Below are 27,542 nucleotides of genomic sequence, written 5' to 3'. Positions count from 1 at the left end.
GTAACGCCAAAAGGAAATAGGGTTGGATGAAGTGCTTGTTGACATTTGTATGACAAGCATTCACGGGTCTATATGCATATTTCTTATCTTATTATTCTTGAAGATCCTAATGCAGGTTTGTTCGATTATGTGGTCTTCAACATTGCTAATTTGCTAACACAATACTCTTATATCTGGGTCTTTCATCAAAAAAAAAAAAAAATACTCTTATATCTGGGTGCTGATTCGGTCACGCCTAACAAAAGAGAGTAACATGTTACTCACCCTAAATCATAACTATTAATTGTATCCAACGGCTAAGAATAATTTTTGGAAACTGATTTTTTTTAAAAAAAAAAAAAAAATCTGACATCTATTTTTTTTTTTTTTTGAGATGAAAGAAAAACTGACATATTTAGACTAACAATAAAGGTAGTCTATGATTATTTAGTAAATAATTTGTTGTAATCATTATATAAAAAAAAAAAAAAATTTAACGAACATTGTTTTTTATTTTATTTTTTTTTTATTTTTTGAACTTGAAGCTTCATTTAACCAAGAAGAAACAAAGCAAACAAGCTGTTACAAAGAAAGTAAAGAACCATTCCACAACAACTCTTTATCTAATCCTAAGCCTAACTTTGCTAAATTGTGAGCATGAGTATTCAAATCCCTATTAACAAACACAACTCTAGGGTTAGGACTAAAGGACAAAGAGTTTTTAACATCTACAAGCAAATCATCACAAACACTACTGTTCCAATTACAATTATTAAGCTTATCTACAATACTCTTACAATCAGTATGAAAGGATTGGACATGCAACTTAATCAGTTTAGTCCATGTGACCGCAAGAGAAATAGCCTTGGCTTCAGCTACTACAGGGGCAACTAAACCGGAAACTGGCTTAACCAACCCTGCAACCACCTGATTTGAATCATTCTTCACCACAACACTTAGATTATAAACCTTCTTCTCATCATCAATTGTTGCATCCGTGAAAACCTGATACCAGCCTTAAGAACATCTCACGACTTCAGAAGGATCCTGATCACACTGATCACGAAGAGCAATTCTCTTCTGCTGAGCATCCAAATACTGGAGAAAGTTTTGACACCAGGCAAACATTTCTTTTGGATCAAGAACAAAACGATTAAAGAAAGCATTGTTCCTTTGATTCCAAATTGTCCATAAGAAACACAACACAATATCTGCAGAACCTTTACCCAAACTTGAAAAAACATTAGTAATAAAATACGTAATATCCCAGTGTTTATTTTGCAAGTAAAAATGAGCAAAGTTTGAAGCTTTCCAAGCTTTCCTGGCTCTAGAACACTCAAGCAAAGCATGCAGAATTGTTTCAGGATGATTCTTACACAAGGGGCATAAGTGAGAAGGAATAATATGCCTTTGGAAAAGTAAGATAGCCACAGGTATAGAATTTGAAACAATTCTCCACACAAAATGTTTAACTTTAGGAGGAACATTTGCATGCCAAATTTTAGCCTAGAAAGATTTCAAATCTTGAAAAGAAGAGGTAGAAGGGATGTCTCGAGTTTCAAGAGCTAAATGATATGTAGATTTTACAATAAAAAGCCCAGAATTATCCCTCCCCCAAATTTGCTCATCTTTACCATCAAGTCCAGAGAAAATAACTTTCAAAATATCATTGACAGTAGAAGCATCAAAACATGAATTAAGCCTATCAAGGTTCCAAGAACCTGACTGGTCAATAAAATAAGAGAGCTTCCATTGCGGTAGTCCAAATCACAAAGGGGCTGCTTAAATTTAAAAGCAGGGATCCAATGATCCGTAGGGTTAGTAATAGTCTCCCCATCACCCACTTTCCGCACAAGACCAGACACTAATAAATCCCTCCCCCAAAGGATACTACGCCAAGAAAAAGAAGGATTATGACCAACCTTAGCAGCTAAGATAGAGGAGTGAGGAAAGTGTTGGGTTTTATGCCCTAAATAAAACTCATTTCAATATAATCAGATTTACTTATTAATATAGATCAGAAATAACATTTAATGTTGCATGGTTCACATGATTTATTTCATGATTATATGTACATAATGTATAAATTCATCTGAAACCCTTTTCACATACTTGATCCTGTTTATTGTGCCGTCAACACATTGGAAAGTAAACATGACTATGTGAATAAAGTTTCCTAGATTTATCAGACACAGGGTTTTAGTGATATGATATTCTACAACAGAGTTTACTTGCATTTGGAGAAGTGCTATGTTCTTTCCAGAGCATTGGTTAAAGTAAAGCTCAGGTTGGATGCATGGAGTATGCATCGGAAGGGAGCGATATTGAACTTTGACTTAGATTTAATTAAATTTACCGTAAAATCTATTCAAGTCAATATTGCCAAGTTGATCCTAGATCAAATGATCTTAATCCTGTTATGATTAGGCTCAATCTTGAAAGGCTATTCGTGTTCTTTGATTTGTTAGTTAAGCCTACTTTTAGGTCAGGGTGATACGTACATTTTGGGAACACGGTAGTGCAATTGAGTGGGAGCGCTAGCATAAACATGGAATCTATAGCTTCTATCTGGCGAATAGTAAGCAAAGGATGATCTCCTTCGAGCTTGACCAAACAAAAATAAATGGTGGAGATCTCATTTCACATAAGCTGAAATATCATTTATATGGGGTCAAGTGTTTTAAGGATAAAATACATAGTAGGGTGTTACGGTAACTTAATCCCTTTACTGTGTAGATTATTCATATAGAGGATCATTGATCAAATTAGGATTATAACAATGGAAAACTAATGATGTGTCTATATGGTGGAACATATAGAGCATTCTATATACTGAGAGTGCAATTCTAAGTTCTATGCGTGGATTCAACGAAGAATTAATAAGTTAGTGAATTTTAGTGCTAAATTCTTGATCTACTTATTGGAAGCTCGGTTATATAGACCCATGGTCCCCCCACTAGTTGAGATAATATTGCTTGTAAGACTCATGTAATTGGTTTTGATTAATCAATTATAATTTTCAAATTAGACTATGTCTATTTGTGAATTTTTCACTAAGGGCGAAATTGTAAAGAAAGAGTTTATAGGGGCATATTTGTTAATTATGATACTTTGTATGGTTCAATTAATAAATATGATAAATGACAATATTATTTAATAATTATTTATAGTTATTAAATAGTTAGAATTGGCATTTAAATTGTTGAATTAGAAAATTGGCGTTTTTGAGAAAATCAGATGCAGAAAAGATAAAACTGCAAAATTGCAAAAAGTGAGGCCCAAATCCACTTGTATAGGGCCAGCCACTTTTGTAGGAAATTTAAACTGATTTTTTCATTATTTTAATGCCAAATAATTCAAACCTAACCCTAGTGGAATGCTATAAATAGATAGTGAAGGCTTCAGGAAAATTACAGTTTTCTTCTGAGACTTTTCTGATTCAGAAAAATTGAGCCTCTCTCTCTCTCCCTATCTTTAGCTGCCACTTCTTCTCTCTCTTGTTCATTGAAATTTCAAAATTTCTTAGTGTATGAGTAGTGCCCACACACATCAAGTGATACCTCAATCATAGTGAGGAAGATCGTGAAGAAAGACATTCAGCAAAAGGAGTTTCAGCATCAAAGATTTAGAGAAAGAGATCCAGGTTCAGATATTGATAATGCTCTGCTACAGAAAGGAATCAAGGGCTAGATATCTGAACGGAAGGAGTCATTTAATTCCGCTGCACCCAATGTAAGGTTTCTTAAACTTTATATGTGTTTAATTTATCGTTTTAGAAAGTTCTTATTTAGGATGTTAATAAACATACTTGTGAGTAGATCTAAGATCCTGGTAAAATAATTTCCAACAACTGGTATCAGAGCCATGGTAATTGATTTACTTGCAAGAAATTTGGACTTTAAAACGATTGTTTGTATGTATTTGGATGGTATCATGTTGTATTGAGTGTTATTTGATGATTGATTGATGTTTATAAATTTTTCGTGAAAAATAATTGCGATTCTGTTTCTGGAATTATTTTTATTGGATAGTATGGAAAAAATTAAGCAAGTTAGCCTTTTACAGAACTTAATTTCGATTTTATTTGAATTAGTTATGAATTTTTGAAGATTTGAAAAATTCGGGACTGTGCTGAAATTTTCTTGCGATCGCGAAAACTGTCCGTACAGCTCACAATTTTTTCGTTTTTCTTCGATTTTTCATGCTTTTTCATGGAATTAACTTCCGATTTTTTGTATAGTTTTGTATTTATACTATTACTATTCCTAATTCAATTCTAATTATTATTTTGAATTAATTTAATATTTTTTAAATTTAATTCAAGATATTAGTGTAATTTGAATTTGAATAGAATTAGCATCTATCTTCTTGCTCAAAAATCTATCTTATTTTAAAATTTGATTATATCTTATCTTATTTTAAATTTAAAATAAAATAATTATAATCATGTAATTTTTAAATGATATAAGATATTTTGCTAATTTTTTAAATTTTGTTATTTTATTTATTTAAATTACATTTAAAATTCGAAAAAGATATTTATTTATCTTTTCTAATTTTTTATTTAATTTTTATTTATAAAATAACATTTAAAATTTAAAAGTAGTTAGCAAATTTTTGAAATGATATTTAGGTTGGTTGAAACCTAATTTTTCAAAATTGTAGGTTTAATTTTAAATTTAAATATTTAATTAATTTTTCGAAATTTTTTTTTTAATTTTCGAATTTTTTTTTTTAATAATTTTTCGAAATTAATTATTTAATTTAAAATTAAATAAATCCTACATCCAACTATCCAACTAACCTTGTTGCAGGAGTATGTGTTTTAGCTTATGTGTAAGTTTTCAAAACCTATTATTACTTGATTGCAAATAGCCATGGTTACTTTTTGCCAGATCTAATGATCTGATGGCTCCCTTGGTCAAGATAATAATTTGTAACAGGTATATTTACAATCTTCTTTCATCTGTGTATGACCTAGCAACATGATAGGACCCATCCAAAGTGTGCCTGTGTGAGCCTATGTGTTTAATTTTATTATAGATGCATATAGGTTATTGTTGCTAAAATAAATTATCATAGTTCTTGATAGAATTTATTTAGGCCCATTTAGTTTTTGGGCCTATTCAATTAATAACAGTTGTTCTTATTAAGGTTAAATTCCTCTCTTTTGGGCCTTGTGTGAGAGTTGGGAGCCATAGAAGTGGGTACGACATACTGAACCCAGCACCCCCTCACACAAACCACCCCAATTGTGAAGGCCCATTTGCCTGATTTGAATAACTGTACTAGGTTAATTACACTAGTTTAACCTAATAAAATTGATTAGCAACATAATTAATTTCATTTATTTTGAAATTAATTTAAGAAAATTATAGTTTAAAGAATTTTTTATTCTAAGCTAAACTATATGTATTTTCTTGTATTTAATTAAATATAGAATTATAACCATCTAGATTCTTTCTGGAACTTAATTTAAATTTTTCATTAAATATTCTTATTTAAGTTGATATTTAGTTATCTACAACTAACCAACTTAAATCTGAATATCTTTTGAATTTCAAATTTCAAAATTAAGTTGAGGAATTTTAGGCATTGGTTATTAAGATTCTTTAGATATTTTTTAAGTTAATATCTTTTCGAATATTAACTTAAAATGGAATATTTTTAAATTAAGTGGTTACAACTTAATTTTTGATATTTAATTAAATTTAAATTTGAAAATATTTAAGTTCTAGATTTTTTCTAATACAACTTAAATTAGATATTTTTTCAAATTTTGTGGAAAAGATACTTAGTCAAATAAGATATTTTCTAGATAGTTATTTCTAGACTACTTATTATTTCTAATATTAAATAGGAAAATATTATACATTGTGAAATTAATTATTTATATAATTAATTTTGGTACAATTTATTTTAAGTATATTTTTCCTAGTATTAAACTAGAGACTAATAATTAAGCCTTCTCTACACTTAATTATTTATTTCTTGAATTTAATACATTTAATTAATTTGAAAATTGAATATCTAAGTTGATTTTTATCATCATACTTAAATATTTCTTTTCATGACATTTAATTAAATAGAAAATTATTTTTAGTTGAAATTTATTTTTTCAACTAAATTTAAATAATTTTCAAAATATATTTTTTCTTTATTTTATTAATCAATTTTTGAAATTGCATTTCTTAAATGCTAGAATTTCGAATTTTATCTTGAAAAATAGATTAAGTTGTAAATTAATTATTTATTTTAATTAATTCTTGGATCAACTTAAATCAATGATTTTTTCATTTATTGATTAATTTAAAATAAATTGAATTAAAGTATATTATTAGAAATTGAATTAATTAGTCAAAGGAAAATCTAGATAAATGATATTTTTGCTTGAAGTATTTTTCTAGTGTATTTAATTAAATGAAAAATTAATATTTAAGTTGATTTTCATCATCATACTTAAATATTTGAAATTTTTCTTATATATTTAATTAAATAGGAAAATTATATTTTTTGTTGTAAATTAATTTTATTAATTAATTTTGGGCCAACATTAAATTAGAATAATTTTTCCAGGATTAATTTTTTTTATTTTAACATGCATTTTCGAAAATTGTATTCTTAAATACTTTAATTTTTCGAAATGCAATATATATTTATAGAAAATTAAATTTGAGTTGTAAATTAATTTATATTAATTTTGTAACAACTTAAATTGAATATTTTTCTAAATATTTATTGGAAATTATTACTAAGATGGAAATAATTCATGTTATTTTTATATCCATCTAAGTAAAATTTATAAATATTAAATTAAAATTTATATTTAGAATTTTTCATTCTAAATTAGAAATTTTAAATAAATATATATTTAAAATAAATAAATTAAATAAAGAGAATCAAAGAAAATACAACTCACTTTAAATAATGAGCTTGATTATTATTAAGATATTCGATCTCCATTGTTGGTCTTACAAAAGTTAAATGTTTTCAATATAACCTCGAGACGCTAGACTTCGTCCCCCTATGGATGGTTATTCGTTGAACGCATTTAACACCGTAAGATTTCATTTGATAAGTGTTTTGTAAGTTTTCGTCTCTATTAGACTCTCCCCTACGGTGACTACTTAGAGATAAACTTATGAAACATGAAACAATGGTGGAAGCTCATAAAATGAGAATAACCTTGACTCTCGCCTACCGGGACAACGTTGGATTCTTATTTTGATCGAATAAAAGGTTGCTAGAATGGTTTCTATTTTAGAAGAGCTGACAACTCTATTCAATAAATGATGCTTTGACTCTCGCCTACGGGACCTTTGTATCAGTTTGTTGAAAACCTTGGAAATTATTTAGGATTGTATGTTTTAGTATTTTCACTAGTCATTCCTACTTGCTATATGTTTATAATTTCTGAATTGTGTATGAATTTATATTGAACCATGTTATTTTCTGTTATTAAGTTGTAGTTTAATTTCGAATCTTCATTGTTGGTCTAACATGTTTGTTTTTCTAATGAGATAAATCCCTAATGGATTTTCACCATTAGACATACATAATAGTGTAAGATCTCGAAAGATAAATATTATATATGCAACATCTAGTTGTTCATCAATTGATAACACCTTAGACTAGTATTTTTACAATATGAAACAAGAAGATTACATAAATAAGATTACTTTGTCTTTCGCTAATCGAAGCATCGTTGTATTCTTATTTATAAACGAAATTATCCTAATTCCTCTTAGCTTATTCATTTCGAATTAGCTTTAAAAACATATCATTGGATGAATGGTCTATAAATCATTTCATGTCATTATATTTTCTCTTAAGAAATTAAATGACGCATATGATTATAATCCCAAAATTCTATTCCCAATTGATATAAATCCTTAATCTTAGAAATCTCCTACTTGTATGGGCAAATCTGACTTAGAGTTTGTATTAGTAGTGGTGGTCCAAGAAAGAATTACTCATTATATTTGGTTGAATTTAAGTCTTTGACTCTAATTTTAGAATCCAAATAGAAATTTTCTTATATTTCTAATTCCAGAATACAATACAGTTACACTTTCTCAAGTGTTTAATATCTATCTTCTATTAATGGATTAAAACTGTATGGAATATGAGTTAGGTATTCTGTGACCAGGATCCACTTGCAGTATTCTAAGAACTCTTTGATGTAACTAAACCTATGTCATCAATAGACACTACCACATTTTTTTTAATCTATGGCATTTTTATCTTGTTCATAGTGGATTTGACAAGATCAATCTCTGCAAAGAGTTAATATGCCTATATCCACTGAAAGTAGTTCATCTCATTCGCAGATGAATGTACATTCAGGGGTGGATATGAGTTTTTCGTTGTATTCTTCAAACGAAAACTCTAGATTATACCTTTTAGCAAGAAATTTGAAATGTTTGAAAAATTTCATTAATCTCTAGCAATGGTTAAAACATTTAAGGTAAGTGGTTAAAGATCTTGCGAACTGATAGGGGTGGAGAAATAGTTAGTAGATATGCAGTTCAAAGATCATTAAATTGATTTTTGAATTATATCCAAACTTACCTCCCTAGAAATTTCGAGTTGCATGTTGATGATTAGTTACTAGTCGTTGCCTAAATCTTTCTATGGTAATACAATTTCAGAATGATGTAATGGTTGTATACTTAATGTGAATCATTACTAGATTCACGGATGACCTAATCAAAATCTTTAGAAAAGCTAGAACTGTTAACCATGGTTTGTTAGCTATTCTAAGTGATTAGGGGTGGACCATCCCATTGTCAATAGATAAGAAAGTGTTTGTTCAAACAAATACTACTTTTCTAAGATAATGACTAAGTCTGAAAACAAGTTGCAAATAAAGGAGATATTTTTCTTGATTCCAAAAGTGTTCTATCATCTTATATAACATATGATGATCCCACTGCCTCTGTTGTCTTGTCACAACCGAAGAGATCAATACCATTTAGTTTTCTTAGACATAATTCACAGTGCCTTCTCGTAGTGGGAGAGTTTCTAGGAACTCACCTTCTTATGACTTGGGAGACATAATGGATTGTCAAGATAAGAAACTAAGAAGAAAGCCAATAGAACTATGGTTTAATCCATTCACATGGAATAACCTAAAGTTTTCTATTACAAGGACATAAAAGGAAATTTTAGTTAATAAGTCTATTCTATGGACTTAACAAACTTCCTGTTCCTAGTATTATAGGTTAGAGTTTATCTAAACCTATGGCTTGTGGTATACCTGGTAATTACTTACTCTAATGCAAGCAACTTACTTTAGTAAGATGCTGAAGCATTTTCTTTCTAATGGCAATCTATAGAAGCTTCACAACTTCTTAGGTATAGATTTTATTTATCTAAGGAAAAGTCTTAACTATTCCAAAAAAAGATAAAGCCATGAAAGAATTTCTTATATCAACAGTGAGAGGTCTTAGATATGCTTTTGCATGCCTTAGACCAGACACCTGCTGTTGAGTGGGAGTAATGAGTAGGTATCAGATTAATCCAGGAGAAGAACATTGGAAGACAATCAAGTAAATCATAAGATAAAGAAGAGGAACTATATGTTAGTCTATAAGGGTGTGTTTAAAACTCTTAGACTACACCATATCAGATTTCGAAATTTGCCTTTGTGCTAGTAAATCTTTCTGATAAGATGGTGGTTACTCTGGGGGTGGAATAGTGATTTTGGAGAAGTGTAAAAACCTATCTGAATTCTCTAGGTCTGCCAGATAGGGACTGAATGTTAAAGCTGCAGGAAAGGTACTTATTCAGTCTAAGGAAAGTTCTATACATCTTTGGCACCATTCCAAATTGCCTTAAACTACTAGTGTTAATTTCCTGATTAACCAAAAGTAGTTGCCAAAGATATAGAATCCAGTATCCCAAGAGAGTAGACATATAGAGAGGAATTTCACATTATCAATGATTTTGTGATTAAGGAAGAGTAATGGTGGAGAAAAGGTTGTGGTTAATTCAACCTTTCAGATCCTATTACGAGGAGTTTACTACTACTACACTTGATTTGTATATCAAGGTGTTGAGATTATGTGAAACACACTTTTTGTTTTATATTAGTGCAAGTGGGAGTTTGTTGGGTTTTATGCCCTAAATAAAACTCATTTCAATATAATCAGATTTACTTATTAATATAGATCAGAAATAACATTTAATGTTGCATGGTTCACATGATTTATTTCATGATTATATGTACATAATGTATAAATTCATCTGAAACCCTTTTCACATACTTGATCCTGTTTATTGTGCCGTCAACACATTGGAAAGTAAACATGACTATGTGAATAAAGTTTCCTAGATTTATCAGACACAGGGTTTTATTGATATAATATTCTACAACAGAGTTTACTTGCATTTGGAGAAGTGCTATGTTCTTTCCAGAGCATTGGTTAAAGTAAAGCTCAGGTTGGATGCATGGAGTATGCATCGGAAGGGACCGATATTGAACTTTGACTTAGATTTAATTAAATTTACCGTAAAATCTATTCAAGTCAATATTGCCAAGTTGATCCTAGATCAAATGATCTTAATCCTGTTATGATTAGGCTCAATCTTGAAAGGCTATTCGTGTTCTTTGATTTGTTAGTTAAGCCTACTTTTAGGTCAGGGTGATACGTACATTTTGGGAACACGGTAGTGCAATTGAGTGGGAGCGCTAGCATAAACATGGAATCTATAGCTTCTAACTGGCGAATAGTAAGCAAAGGATGATCTCCTTCGAGCTTGACCAAACAAAAATAAATGGTGGAGATCTCATTTCACATAAGCTGAAATATCATTTATACGGGGTCAAGTGTTTTAAGGATAAAATACATAGTAGGGTGTTACGGTAACTTAATCCCTTTACTGTGTAGATCATTCATATAGAGGATCATTGATCAAATTAGGATTATAACAATGGATAACTAATGATGTGTCTATATGGTGGAACATATAGAGCATTCTATATACTGAGAGTGCAATTCTAAGTTCTATGCGTGGATTCAACGAAGAATTAATAAGTTAGTGAATTTTAGTGCTAAATTCTTGATCTACTTATTGGAAGCTCGGTTATATAGACCCATGGTCCCCCCACTAGTTGAGATAATATTGCTTGTAAGACTCATGTAATTGGTTTTGATTAATCAATTATAATTCTCAAATTAGACTATGTCTATTTGTGAATTTTTCACTAAGGGCGAAATTGTAAAGAAAGAGTTTATAGGGGCATATTTGTTAATTATGATACTTTGTATGGTTCAATTAATAAATATGATAAATGACAATATTATTTAATAATTATTTATAGTTATTAAATAGTTAGAATTGGCATTTAAATTGTTGAATTAGAAAATTGGCATTTTTGAGAAAATCAGATGCAGAAAAGATAAAACTGCAAAATTGCGAAAAGTGAGGCCCAAATCAACTTGTATAGGGCCAGCCACTTTTGTAGGAAATTTAAACTGATTTTTTCATTATTTTAATGCCAAATAATTCAAACCTAACCCTAGTGGAATGCTATAAATAGATAGTGAAGGCTTCAGGAAAATTACAGTTTTCTTCTGAGACTTTTCTGATTCAGAAAAATTGAGCCTCTCTCTCTCTCCCTATCTTTAGCTGCCACTTCTTCTCTCTCTTGTTCATTGAAATTTCAAAATTTCTTAGTGTATGAGTAGTGCCCACACACATCAAGTGATACCTCAATCATAGTGAGGAAGATCGTGAAGAAAGACATTCAGCAAAAGGAGTTTCAGCATCAAAGATTCAGAGAAAGAGATCCAGGTTCATATATTAATAATGCTCTGCTACAGAAAGGAATCAAGGGCTAGATATCTGAACGGAAGGAGTCATTTAATTCCGCTGCACCCAATGTAACGTTTCTTAAACTTTATATGTGTTTAATTTATCGTTTTAGAAAGTTCTTATTTAGGATGTTAATAAACATACTTGTGAGTAAATCTAAGATCCTGGTAAAATAATTTCCAACAGAAAGTACCTAGCTTTAAGAGTAAGACTCAACAAAGAATCAAGTTGAGTGAAAATACACCAAGCCTGCTTAGCAAGCATAGCTTGGTTAAAATGGATAAGAGACCTAAAACCCAAATCCCCAACAAATTTTGAACGACAAAGAGATTGCCAATTTTTCCAATGTATTTTCCTAGAATCCCCTGAAGAGCCCCACCAAAATCTAGCCATCACACCCTCAATTTCTTTACAAAGCTTGACAGGCAGCCAAAAGCAAGCCATCCCATAAGCAGGAATAGCTTGAATAACAACTTTAAGAAGGATTTCCTTCCCAACCTTAGAAAAACATTTAGAATGTCGTGAATGAAGAACAAGGGAAACTCTATCCTTAAGAAAAGAGAAAGAGTGATGCTTTGACCTAGATAGAAATTGAGGCAAACCTAAATACTTACTAATAAAAGGTCTATCTTGAAGATTTAGATTAGTAAGAAAAAGATCCTTAATCTGAACAGAGACATTAGGAGAGAACAAAATAGAAGATTTATGGAAATTAATAGCTTGTCCTAAAACTTTAGTATATATAGCAAAGATATCCCTAAGAGCAACACAAGAGTCTCTACTAGCAGCATAAAAGATGAGACTATCATTCGCGAACAATAAATGTGTTAAAGAAGGAGCTCTACGAGAGATAGATATACCTTTTAACCTATTGCTATCCTGATAAGCTCTAAGTAAAGAAGATAACCCTTCATCACATAAAATAAATAAAATAAGGAGAAAGAGGGTCCCCTTGACGAAGACCCCTAGTAGGCTTGATACTACCATGGACAGTATCATTGATCAAAAAAGAAATTTCTGTAGTAGAGATACACTTCATAATAAGAGACACAAAATTTTGAGGAAAATTAAAATGAGACATAATGCTCCTCAAAAAATGCCACTCAACCCTGTCAAAAGCCTTAGCCATATCAAGTTTAAGCGCAACCCACCCCATCCTGCCATGCTTCCTAGTATTAATAGCATGGACAACCTCTTGTGGAAGAAGAATATTATCAAAAATTACTCTCCCAGAAACAAAAGCACTTTGAGAAGGGGAAACAACCTTGTCTAAAACAATTTTTAAGTGATTAGCTAAGACCTTAGAAATGAATTTATAAAGGGTATTGCACAAACTAATGGGCCTAAAATACTGAATAGAATGAGCATGCTGCTTCTTGGGAATAAGAGCAATCAAAGTATTATTAATGGAAGAAAAATCTTGACCATTATTAAGACAATCAAGCACAGCCTCAACAAGATCCTTACCGATAGTGGACTAATTTTTTTGATAAAAGAAAGCATTAAGGCCATCCAGACCTGGAGCCTTATCCCCTGATAGTTGAAAAAGGGCCTTTTAACCTCAGCACTGTAAATGTTGTTCTAACAGGCAGAAAATGAGCAGATTTCGTGAATCGATCCACCACTACCCAGATGGAATCAAACAAACCCGTGGTCCTAGGTAACCCGACCACAAAATCCATCGTGATATCTTCCCACTTCCATTCTGGTAGGGTAAGAGGCTGCAACAACCCTGCTGGTCTCTGATGTTCAGCCTTAATCTGCTGACAAGTGAGGCACCTCGATACGAATTCTACCAAATTCTTCTTCATACCGCTCCACCAGAAGTACGGTTTAAGATCTTGGTACATCTTAGTGGTGCCGGGATGCATAGAATAAGGGGTAGAATGAGCCTCCTCAAAGATCTCATTCCTGAGTTCCACACTATTTGGAATACAAACCCTAGCTTTATACAAAAGCATCCCGTTATGTGACGCTGAAAAGTCCCTGGCTTGACCAGCCAAAACCTCGTCTCTGATCTTCACTAACTCTGGATCCGTCATCTGAGCGGCTTTAATTCTTTCCAACAGATCAGATTGTAGCGTTAAGTTGTGAAGCTAACCTACCACAAACTCAATGCTGGATCTAACCATATCCTCTGCTAGCTGAGGCGAGATCTGAACCATACTAGCTAATTGCCCGGGACCCTTTCTGCTCAGGGCATCGGCCACTACATTGGCCTTCCCAGGGTGATAGAGAATCTCACAGTCGTAATCTTTCACTAATTCCAACCAACGTCTCTGTCTCATGTTCAAATCTTTCTGAGTAAAGAAATACTTGAGACTTTTATGGTCGGTATAGATTTCACACCTTTCTCCGTAAAGGTAATGCCGCCAAATCTTCAATGCAAAAACCACCGCGGCCAATTCTAGATCATGAGTCGGGTATCGCTGTTCGTAATCCTTTAACTGTTGGGAAGCATAAGCGATGACCCGATCGGCTTGCATCAACACACACCCCAGACCCTGTCTGGATGCATCACAATAAACTACAAACTTCTCATTGTCTGAAGGCAAAGCTAGCACTGGAGCGGTAATCAACCACTGCTTCAGCTCTTGAAAACTAGCTTCGCACTTGTCTGACCAGACAAACCGCTGATTCTTCTTTGTAAGTTCGGTTAGGGGCATTGCAATTTTAGAGAATCCTTCTACAAACCTACGGTAGTACCCAGCTAAACCCAAGAAGCTTCTGATCTCTGTCACAGTCTTCGGTCTCGGCCAATCCCTGACGGATTCGATCTTCCCGGGATCCACCTTGATCCCATCTTTGCTCACAATGTGCCCTAAGAAGGACACCTGAGATAGCCAAAATTCGCATTTCTTGAACTTGGCATAAAGCTTGTGTTCCCGAAGCCGTTGCAGTACCATCTGAAGATGTAATTCATGCTCCTCTTCTGATTGAGAGTACATGAGGATGTCGTCGATAAACACAATCACACAGATATCGAGGAAATCCTTGAATACTCTATTCATCAAATCCATGAATGTTGCAGGAGCATTGGTTAGTCCAAATGACATAACCAGGAATTCATAATGTCCATACCTAGTGCGGAAAGCCGTCTTCGGAATGTCCTCCTCTCGAATTCTCAACTGATGATAACCCGAACGGAGATCAATCTTAGAAAAGACTGTCTTCCCCTGAAGCTGATTGAACAAATCATCGATCCTAGGTAAATGATATTTGTTCTTCACTGTCAACTTGTTCAATTCTCTGTAATCGATGCACATCCTCATAGTTCCATCTTTCTTCTTGATGAATAAAACTGAGGCTCCCCAGGGTGACACACTAGGCCGAATAAACCCTAAGTCAACCAATCCTTGAAGCTGAAACTTTAATTCCTTAAGTTCAGCTGGAGCCATTCTATATGGAGCTTTGGAAACCGGTTCCACCCCTGGTGCCAAATCTATCACGAAGTCAATCTCCCGCTGAGGTGGTAACCCTGGAAGTTCTTCGGGAAAAACATCTAAAAATTCCTGAACCACCTTGATGTCCTCTGGCCGAATGGTATCTGGCCGAGTGGTGTCCACCACCACGGCCAGAAACCCTAAGCATCCACCATGTAATAATTCCCTAGCTGACATGGCCGAAATCACCGGGATCCGAGCTCCCCGAACTGAACCAACAAACACGAATGGTTCTTCACTTTTCGGTTGGAAGATCATCATCTTCCTTTTGCAATCAATGCTCGCCGAATATTTAGATAGGAAATCCATTCCTAAAATAATATCGAACTCTACTAGGCTCATCTCTATCAAGTCAACACTTAACTCTCTACCATCTATCCTGATCGGCATAGACCTAATCCACCTGCTGGAGATAATCAACTCTCCGCCAGGTAATAGGGTTCCAAACCCTGATTCATATCTATCATACGGTCTATCCAATTTACTAGAGATTCTGGCAGCCACGCAAAATCATCCTTGACCTAAGCACTCACCCGGAGGATGCCTCTTACTAATGAGACACTCCGGTAGGAATAACGGGTCTCCACACTACCCTGACGACCGCCTTGATTCTGGTTCCCTCGGAACCTCTTGTTCTGCCCCGAGACACCGGATGTAGTGGATGATTTCCTCCTCTAGTCCATGGCCGAACCACTACCTCCCTTGCTGAAACCTGACGCAGGAGGGGTAGGAGCCCCGCCACATACTGGAGTCCTAACTGATTCCAACATACATCTAACTGCGCCCTCAACTTGCACTGCCTTCTCCACCATCTCAGCATAGGTGGTCTTGTCGTCGGTAGTAACCATAAGGTCATACTTGATCTTCACATTAATTCCATCAAGATATTTTTCTTTCTTACTGAAATCGGTTGGCACTATTCCCGAGGCTAACCTCGCCAACCGGGCGAACTGAGTAGTATACTCGGTCACGCTCATATTCTCTCGCTGGGTTAGGCGAGCGAACTCTTTCCTCTTGGCGCTTCTGACCGCCTCGTTATAATACTTGGCATTGAAGAGTTCCTGGAACCTTTCCCAGGTCATGGTGGTGACGTCGTGAATCTGAGACACCATGTCCCACCAGACAAGAGCGTCTTCTTGAAACTGGAAAGTGGCACACACCACTCTGTCGTTCCCGGTGACACCCATAAAGTTCAGGATTTTGGTGATCACCGTTAGCCACTGCTCGGCCTTCATCACATCTGGACCTCCCAAAAAGACCGGAGGTGCTTGCTTTCGGAACCGTTCATACAAGGGTTCCATTCACTTTGCCGCTACCACTACCTCGGCCTGAGCAGCAGGGGCTGGTGCCACTGGAACTTCTGGCACCGGCACTGCAGGAGCACCCTGCTGCCTCAATCTCTGAATCTCATTATCTTGCTCCTCTATTCTGGCTTGCATTTTAGCAAACCCAACTTCCCAATTCTGGGCTTCCTGATTGACCTGGGCAGCCTGCGGCGAGTTGACATCACCCCAACCACGAGCCCTGCCCCTGGGACCTCTACCTCGGCCCATAACACTTGGGGGAAACTGAGCTCCTTGACCTTGATCTGACCCGACTGAGATGCCCTGACTCCTAATATTTCGTCTGGCGTCCATCTAGTCAGAACAGCCTCGAAACCCCGAGTTGGCGCTTCAGGTCACGATCATCGAGAGCTTACTAATGCCGCTTAATTTGGAAATTAAAACAAAACATGCGCCTATTCTACTATCAGGCTACTAACATGCTTCCTATCAGGCTTTTCTCATTTTAAAATAAATAATAAGCTACTAAAGCAATAAAAGCTTACTGAACCGTAGAATGAGCTAACTGCTGATGATGATTGTACATGTCGTGACGATCTTCGGAAGACAACCTGGCGGCTCTGATACCAAATTGTAACACCCTAACTAGCATAGGCGTATTACGTGATTTTTAAACATACTGTGCAGCTCGTTGCTAATCAACGAGGTTTATGGAAAATGTGATTAATTAAAATTTTTGCTTTTTAATTAAACTTGTAAAATATTTATACAAAAGACTCGGGATCCCGATTACAAAACCATTTACAAAAGTTCACTGTTTATACAAAATACTTATCGCCTAGCGACTAATTACAAAAGTAGCCTTGCTGTCCCGATGATCGTACGCTCCAGGCCTAACCACCCCGACATGTACAATCTTCATAGGTTCGTCCTCACGGTTCCACAGCTTTGATCTTGCCCAAACCTACACATGAACATAGCACTGTGAGTCGACAGACTCAGTAAGAAAAGCATAATAATACTCATACATAAATCCCGGTCATGATCAGACGCCCATACCCCTGATCATAACCCTAACTGCCGTGTCCAACACGATTCTGAGTCCCCCTAACTGCCGTGTCCAACACGGTACTGAGTTCTGAACGTTCATAGGGACGGTACTATTGACAAGTAACAGCCTAATCGGTCGAACCGGTCATACTCCGGCTGTTGGTCATACTCCAGCCTGTACCGACGTGTTACAGTATCAGCCTAATCGGTCAAACCGGTCATACTCCGGCTACTGGTCATACTCCAGCCTGTACCGACGTGATACGTCAAATAGTAGGGAACCACCAACCTAAGTATCAGCCTAATCGGTCGAACCGGTCATACTCCGGCTGCTGGTCATACTCCAGCCTGTACCGACGTGATACATTCTCAGCCTAATCGGTCGAACCGGTCATACTCCGGCTGCTGGTCATACTCCAGCCTGTACCGACGTGACACAGTTGGATGGTTCGAAGCCAACATACATATCTAATGTAATCTAACAGGCTTCCTACATGCACGCTAAACATGTAATCTACATATGCATACTGTTATGCTAATCTTACCTGGATTCCGAATTCAGGTGTGCCGGTCAACCTGACTGGAACTATCTGCGCGGCGGATTACAGGCTCCTAAACCATAAAAATCACAACACTATAAGTGATACGCTAAATAACTTCCAAGGGACTTAAACTAGGAACTAAAAGTTTCCCTATCGATAAAAAGCATGGCAATACCCCAAATAACATAAAAACGAGGAAAACTAGGGTTTCTGAAATTTCCCCAACCGGTAGACCGGTTGCCCAACCGGAATTCTGGTTCTGGGAATTTTCAAAATCCATCCGGAATTCCGGATGCACAACCGGAATTCCGGTTCCTCGCAGGCAGAAATAAAAATTTCACAACTCATTCAAATCAACTCCAAATCACACAAAACCTTCTAGACCTGTTCTAAATAACCCCTAGAACATTTCTAAAGCAACAAAACCGAGCTTCACACACAGAAACTCAATTCACCATTAAAGGTCAAATATTGTGTTTTAAAACTCAAAACTTGACTAAACAACATAACATGCATTAAACCTTGATCAAAATCACATATTCAAGCATTTAAAAACTGTAGAAATCAAACCCTAACTCATGCAACAACTACAGCCACTAAAATTCCAATTTCTCTTTGAAAACCTTAAGCTTTTACACTAAAAAAACTCCACAACTCTAACAACCTAACCATCAAGCATTACAACCAGCTTAATAACATCAATTAGTCAAGCTTAAACCTCTGCAAACAACTATAAAATCACAGCAACAATAACAACTTAAACTATGCATGCAAACATCATCATTTCATCAAAATTCTTCAAGAAACTAAAAGGGAGAGCTACAAGGATCTTACCAACAACTTGAGGTCCAAATCTAGGCTAAAATCAGCTTGAAATCCAAGAGAAATCCCCCCCCTCCCCAAACCCAGCTGCTCAGAACCGAAAAGGAGAGAAAGAAAGAGAACCTTTGAATACCAATTTTCTAACTTTTGAAATTTTTGACTAAATGAAATAAATGCCACTTAACTTATTTTACTTCAGCCAACATATACTCTAATAAACAACATGATTCCACCAATTAAAATCCACTAAAAGACAAACTAACAATGGGGCAAAATGACCATTTTGCCCCTCCACACTAAACTAACATAAATAACACTAAAGGGGTATTTTTGGGAAATTCTAAATTCCCGCCGATTCCTGACATTCCCAATGTCTAATAAACCGTCCCAAACTACTAACATACTAAGTTGTGATTTTACTGAGCCAAACACCAAGTTCCATGTTACCGGGCACCGGACATGCAAAATTATGAAAACTGCTAAATGACATAAAAATGCATCTTAGAATTCAATAACAACAGTATAGTAATTATTTAAATAGCTATAAATAATTTCATAATTAAACATGATTAACTGCTAATTTTCCAAATTAAACTAAGCGGTCTTTACAATATCGGTCCCTTCCGATGCATACTCCATGCATCCAACCTGAGCTTTACTTTAACCAATGCTCTGGAAAGAACATAGCACTTCTCCAAATGCAAGTAAACTCTGTTGTAGATTATCATATCAGTAAAACCCTATGTCTGATAAATCTAGGAAACTTTATTCACATAGTCATGTTTACTTTCCAAAGTGTTGACGGCACAATAAACAGGATCAAGTTTGTGAAAAGGGTTTCAGATGAATTTATACATTATGTACATATAATCATGAAATCATGTGAACCATGCATCATTAAAATTTATTTCTGGTCTATATTAATAAGTAAATCTGATTATATTGAAATGAGTTTTATTTAGGGCATAAAACCCAACAAACTCCCACTTGCACTAATATAAAACAAAAAGTTCATTTCAAATAATCTCAACACCGCGATATACAAATCAAGTTCATTTCAAATGACGTGAAATGATTTATAGACCATTCATCCAATGATATGTTATTGAGCTAATTCGAAATGAATAAGCTAAGAGGAATTAGGATAATTTCGTTTATAAATAAGAATCTAACGATGCTTCGATTAGCGAAAGTCAAAGTAATCTTATTTATACAATCTTCTTGTTTCATATTGTAAAAATACTAGTCTAAAGTGTCATCAATTGATGAACAGCTAGATGTTGCATATACAATATTTATCTTTCGAGATCTAATAGTATTATGTATGTCTAATGGTGAAAATCCACTAGGGATTTATCTCATTAGATAAACAAACCAAGTTAGACCAACAATGAAGATTCGAAATTAAACTACAACTTAATAACAGAAAATAACATGGTTCAATATAAATTCATACACAATTAAGAAATTATTAAACATATAGCAAGTAGGAATGACAAGTGAAAATACTAAAACATACAATCCTAAATAATTTCCAAGTTTTCCAACAAACTAATACAGTGTCCTGGTAGGCGAGAGTCACAGTATCATTCATTGAATAGAGTTGTCAGCTCATCTAAAATTCAAACCATTCTAGCAACCTTTTATTCGATCAAAATAAGAATCCAACGTTGTCATGGTAGGCGAGAGTCAAGGTTATTCTCATTTTATGAGCTTCCACCATTGTTTCATGTTTTATAAGTTTATCTCTAAGTAGTCACCGTAGGGGAGAGTCTAATAGAGACGAAAACTTACAAAAACACTTATCAAATGAGATCTTACAGTGTTAAATGCGTTCAACGAATAACCATCCATAGGGGGACGAAGTCTAGCGTCTCGAGGTTATATTGAAAACATTTAACTATTGTAAGACCAACAATGGAGATCGAATGTCCTAATAATAATAAAGCTCATTATTTAAAGAGAGTTGTATTTTCTTTTATTCTCTTTATTTAATCTATTTATTTTAAATATATATTTATTTAATTAAAATTTCCAATTTAGAATGAAAAATTCTAAATATAAATTTTAATTTAATATTTATAAATTTTACTTAGATGGATATGAAAATAACATGAATTATTTCCATCTTAGTAATAATTTCCAATAAATATTTAGAAAAATATTCCATTTAAGTTGTTACAAAATTAATTTAAATTAATTTACAACTCAAATTTAATTTTCTATAAATATATATTGCATTTCGAAAAATTAAAGTATTTAAGAATACAATTTTCGAGAATGCATGTTAAAATAAAAAATAAATCCTGGAAAAATTATTCTAATTTAATGTTGGCCAAAAATTAATTAATAAAATTAATTTACAACAAAATATAATTTTCCTATTTAATTAAATATATAAGAAAAATTTTAAATATTTAAGTATGATGATGAAAATCAACTTAAATATTATTTTTCTATTTGATTAAATACACTAGAAAAATACTTCAAGCAAAAATATCCCTTATCTAGATTTTCCTTTCACTAATTAATTAAATTTCTAATAAAATATATTTTACTTCATTTATTTTAATTAATCATTAAATGAAAAAATCATTGATTTAAGTTGGTCCAAAATTAAAATAAATAATTTAAAACTTTAATCTATTTTTCAAATAAAATTCGAAATTCCAGCATTTAAGAAATGCAATTTTGAAATTTGATTAATAAAATAAAGAAAAAATATATTTTGAAAATTATTTAAATTTAGTTGAAAAAATAAATTTCAACTAAAAATAATTTTTTATTAATTAAGTGTCATGAATAAAAAAAATATTTAAGTATCATGATGAAAATCAACTTAGATATTTAATTTTCAAATTAATTAAATGTATTAAATTCAAGAAATAAACAATTAAGTGTAGAGAAGGCTTAATTATTAATCTCTAGTTTAATACTAGGAAAAATATATTTAAAATAAATTGTACCAAAATTAATTATTTAAATAATTAATTTCACAATGTATAATATTTTCCTATTTAATATTAAAAATAATAAGTAGTCTAGAAATAACTATCTAGAAAATATCTTATTTGACTAAGTATCTTTTCCACAAAATTTGAAAAAATATATAATTTAAGTTGTATTAGAAAAAATCTAGAACTTAAATATTTTTAAATTTAAATTTAATTAAATATCAAAAATTAAGTTGTGACCGCTTAATTTTAAAATATTCAATTTTAAGTTAATATTCGAAAAGATATCAACTTAAAAAAAATATCTAAAGAATCTTAATAACCAATGCCTAAAATTCCTCAACTTAATTTTGAAATTTTAAATCCAAAAGATACTCAGATTTAAGCTGGTTAGTTATAGATAACTAAATGTTAACTTCAATAGGAATATTTAATGAAAAATTTAAATTAAGCTTCAGAAAGAATCTAGATGGTTATAATTCTATATTTAATTAAATACAAGAAAATACATATAGTTTAGATTAGAATAAAATTCTTTAAACTATGATTTTCTTAAATTAATTTCAAAATAAATGAAATTAATTATGTTGCTAGTCAATTTTATTAGGTTAAACTAGTTTAATTAACCTAGTACAGTTATTCAAATCAGGCAAATGGGCCTTCACAATTGGGGTGGTTCATGTGAGGGGGTGCTGGGTTCAGTAGGTCGTACCCACTACTATGGCTCCCAACTCTCACACAAGGCCCAAAAGAGAGGAATTTAACCTTAAAATGAACAACTGTTATTAATGGAATACGCCCAAAAACTAAATGGGCCTAAATAAAATCTATCAAGAACTATGATATTTTATTTTGCAACAACAACCTATATGCATCTATAATAAAATTAAACACATACGCTCACACAGGCACACTTTGGATGGGTCGTATCATGTTGCTAGGTCATACATAGATGAACAAGGGAGCCATCAGATCATTAGATTTGGCAAAAAGTTAACCATGGATATTTGCAATCAAGCAATAATAGGTTTTAAGAACTCACAAACAAGCTAAAACACATACTCCTGCAACAAGGTTAGCTGGATAGTTGGATGTAGGATTTATTTAATTTTAAATAAATAATTTCGAAAAAATTAATTAATTAAATAAATAAAAAATTTATTTTCGAAAATTTTAAAAAAATTTGAACAATTTCGAAATTTAAAAAAATTATTTAAAATTAAACCTACAATTTTGAAAAATTAGGTTTCAACCAAACTAAATATCATTTCAAAATTTGCTAACTACTTTTAAAAATTTAAAGTTATTTTATAAATAAAAATTAAATAAAAAAATTAAAAAAGATAAATGAATATCTTTTTCAGATTTTAAATGTAATTTAAATAAATAAAATAATAAAATTTAAAAGATAGCAAAATATCTTACATCTATTTAAAATTACATGATTATAGTTATCTTATTTTAAATTTAAATAAGGTCAAATTATTTAAAAAAAAATTAATTTAAAAAATTTAAAATCTGACCTTAAATTTAAAAATAAGATAAGATATAATCAAATTTAAAAACAAAATAGATAATTAAGCAAAAAGATAGATATTTACTATTTTTCAAATTCAAATTACACTAATATCATGAATTAAATTTAAAAAATATTAATTAAATTAATTATGATAATTAGAATTGAATTAGGAATAGTAAATGTATAAATACAGAACTACACAAAAATCGGAAGTTAATTCCATGAAAAAGTATGAAAAAACGAAGAAAAACGAAAAAAATTGCAAGCTGTACGGACGGGATGCTGTGCATACCCATCCGCGCACTTGCATGGGTAATTTGGGCGTGCAAACTCGGCGCAGGGGGAAATCGCATGATTTCCGCGCGCAGAATTATGTTGCTCAATCCTGAAATTTTTCCGAAACTTCAAAAAATCATAACTAATTCAAATTAATTCGAAATTGAGTTCTGTAAAAAGGTAACTTGCTTAATTTTTTCCATACTATCCAATAAAAATAATTCCAGAAACAGGTATTCAATTATTTTTTACGAAAATTCACAAACATCAATCAATCATCATATAACACTCAATACAACATGATACCATCCAAAACATCAAACAATCGTTTTAAAGTCCAAATTTCTTGCAAGCAAATAAATTACTATGGCTCTGAGGCCAGTTGTTTGAAATTATTTTACCAGGATCTTAGATCTACTCACAAGTATGTTGATTAACACCCTAAATATGAACTTTCTAAAACGATGAAATAAACACATATAAAGTTTAGGAAACCTTACATTGGGTGCAGTGGAATAATATGACTCCTTCCGTTAAGATATCTAGCCATTGATTCCTTTCTGTAGCAGAGCGTTATCAATATCTGAACCTGGATCTCTTTCTCTGATTTTTAAGTGCTGAAACTCCTTCTTGCTGAAAGTCTTTCTTCACGATCTTCCTCACTATGATTGAGGTATCACTTGTTGTGTGTGGGCACTACTCTCACACTAAGAATTTCAAAATTGAAGAGGGAAGGAAGAGAGCAAGGTGGCGGCTAAAGATAGGAAGAGAGAGATGCTCAGTTTTTTCTGAATGAAAAGTTAGAAGAAAAGTGTGTGTCTTTTTCATGAAGCCTTCACTATCTATTTATAGCATTCCACTAGGGTTAGGTTTGAATTATTTGGCATTTAAAATAATGAAAATATCAGAGGGAAAACCCTACAAAAGTGGCTGGCCCTATACATGTGGATTTGGGCCTCACTTTTTACAATTTTGCAGTTTTATCTTTTCTGCATCTCATTTTCTAAAAAACGCCAATTTTCTAATTCAACCATTTAAATGCCAATTCTAACTATTTAATAACTATAAATAATTATTAAATAATATTTTCATTTATCATATTTATTAATTGAACCATACAAAGTATCATAATTAACAAATATGCCCCTAAATCTCTTTCTTTACAATTTCGCCCTTACTTAGTGAAAAATTCACAAATAGACATAGTCTAATTTGAGAATTATAATTTATTAATCAAAACCAATTATATGAGTCTTACAAGCAATATTATCTCAACTAGTGCGGGGACCATGGGTCTATATAACCGAGCTTCCAATAAGCAGATCAAGAGTTTATTACTTAAATTCACTGACTTATTAATTCTTCGTTGAATCCACGCATAGAACTTAGAATTGCACTCTCAGTATATAGAATGCTCTATATGTTCCACCATATAGACACATCATTAGTTATCCATTGTTATAACCCTAATTTGATCAATGATCCTCCATATGAATGATCTACACTGTAAAGGGATTAGATTCCCGTTACACCCTACAATGTATTTAATCCTTAAAACACTTAATCCCGTATAAATGATATTTCAGCTTATGTGAAATGAGATCACCACCATTTATTTTCGTTTGGTCAAGCTCGAAGGAGATCATCCTTTACTTACTATTTTCCAGATAGAAGCTATAGATTCCATGTTTATGTTAGCGCTCCCACTCAATTGCACTACCATGTTCCCAAAATGTACGTATCACCCTGACCTAAAAGTAGGCTTAACTAACAAATCAAAGAACACGAGTAGCCTTTCGAGATTGAGCCTAATCATAACAGGATTAAGATCATTTGATCTAGGATCAACTAGGCGATATTGACTTGATTAGATATTACGGTAATTTTAATAAATCTAAGTCAAAGTTCAATATCGGTCCCTTCCGATGCATACTCCATGCATCCAACCTGAGCTATACTTTAACCAATGCTCTCGAAGGAACTTAGCACTTCTCCAAATGCAAGTAAACTCTGTTGTAGATTATCATATCAGTAAAACCCTATGTCTGATAAATCTAGGAAACTTTATTCACATAGTCATGTTTACTTTCCAATGTGTTGACGACACAATAAACAGGATCAAGTATGTGAAAAGGGTTTCAGATGAATTTATACATTATGTACATATAATCATGAAATAAATCATGTGAACCATGCAACATTACATGTTATTTCTGATCTATATTAATAAGTAAATCTAATTATATTGAAATGAGTTTTATTTAGGGCATAAAATCCAACAAAGGACCAGTGATCAAAGCCAGATTATTAGGATTAACAGGGCTGGGAATCATAATACCAGCAGTCGCAGAAGCATTAGTAAGCTGATTTTCAGCAGATAAATAATTTGGAAATAGAGAGGAGAACTAAATGGTAGGATAGTTGGTAACAAGTGGAAGGGAGAAACCTCCCCGAGGCATTTGAACCACAGAGATAGAAGGTGGGTGTGGATATTGGAATGGTTGAGATTGATCAGCTGGTTTTTCTTTTCCATGAAGGAGAATAGTAAAAGGACAAGGAGGAGGAGTAGGACTTTAATCACATTTCTGGAGGAAAGCATGACAATACTTTCTAGTATGATTAAGTTTTCCACAAAAGCAGCAAAATTCAAGTAATCTTTCATATTTAAAATCGATCCACTTGATGATCTCTCTCCCCACCTTGATAAATCTAACATTCAAACCTCTCCTAATGGGTAAGTTAACATCAAGCAAAACACGAATCCTAAGATATTGCCTAGTACCCTCCCTGACAGTGGATTGATCAACCTCAACCAGATCACCAATCTCAGAAGCAATGAACTTAGCAAGTTCATGAGACTTACACATAAAAGGAATCCCATAAACTTGAACCCAGAAAGGAACATAATGGAGTTGCTCCAGAAGAATAGGAAAAGCACTATCAGGAGCAGCAAAAACCGTGACACTTTGAGCAAAGTGCCATGGTTGTCCCTCTAAGATCCTACCTTTATCACCCTCACACCCAAAAGTAACAAGAAATAAACCATCAACATGATCAGAGACAACAACTGGGAATCGACACTGTGATGACCAGATTTCAGAAAGAGTTTTCATAAGGGAAGGACAATTATAATGACAGATGGTGTGATGACAAAGAAGAAGACTTATGGTAACCAGAGACTCAACAGAAACAATCTCATAATTAAAAACAATATTTTCTTCAGAATTTAGAATTAGAGAATTCGAGACATTAACAAAGAACTCATCCATATTGAAAGACACGAAGCACAAAGAAAAATATTTGGCTACAAAATGAAAAAGTGGATGGAAGTGAGGAAGACGATACCTGGAACTTCCTTTATATAGGTAAAACCAAAATTCTCCTTGAGATCTCCTGGAGGATCTACCAGTCATATCCAATATCGTAGGCCAAGTAGGAAAAATGATGAATTTGTGCTTCAAATTATCATTGTGCCATAGCTCCGCCTCCATTTTTCAAAAATCGAAGAAACAGACGGAACTAATAATGAAATTTGGAGGGTGGAAGGATGAGAGAGATAGAGAGAAAGGCCAGATGGAAGTATTAAGGAAAAGGCAGAGAAGATACCCATATTTAATGCTCTTAAGAGAGATTTTGAGATGGGATGGATGTTGGAATTTATTTTACCAGGATCTTAGATCTACTCACAAGTATGTTGTTTAACACCCTAAATATGAACTTTCTAAAACGATAAATAAACACATATAAAGTTAAGAAAACCTTACATTAGTTGCAGCAGAATAATATCTCCTTCCACTCAGATCTCTAACCCTTGTATCCTTTCTGTCGCAGAGTATTATGAAGATCTGAGCCCG

General features: G+C 33.0%; 1 protein-coding gene across 1 annotated transcript; it reads right to left on the bottom strand.

The window, feature by feature from the left end:
- Positions 1 to 561: 561 nt before the first annotated feature.
- LOC133038424 (uncharacterized) lies at positions 562 to 26,957 on the bottom strand. The gene is made up of 6 exons (XM_061116574.1): positions 26,388 to 26,957; positions 12,784 to 13,276; positions 11,993 to 12,707; positions 1,567 to 1,681; positions 1,012 to 1,485; positions 562 to 906 (listed from the first exon to the last, which is right to left on the bottom strand). The coding sequence occupies exons 1-6, from the start codon at positions 26,955 to 26,957 to the stop codon at positions 562 to 564; spliced, it is 2,712 nt and encodes a 903-aa protein (XP_060972557.1).
- Positions 26,958 to 27,542: the final 585 nt, after the last annotated feature.

The sequence above is a fragment of the Cannabis sativa genome, chromosome 5 (genome assembly GCF_029168945.1).
Source record: "Cannabis sativa cultivar Pink pepper isolate KNU-18-1 chromosome 5, ASM2916894v1, whole genome shotgun sequence".
Lineage (NCBI taxonomy): Eukaryota > Viridiplantae > Streptophyta > Magnoliopsida > Rosales > Cannabaceae > Cannabis > Cannabis sativa.
This window is presented reverse-complemented; position numbering and strand designations above follow the sequence as displayed.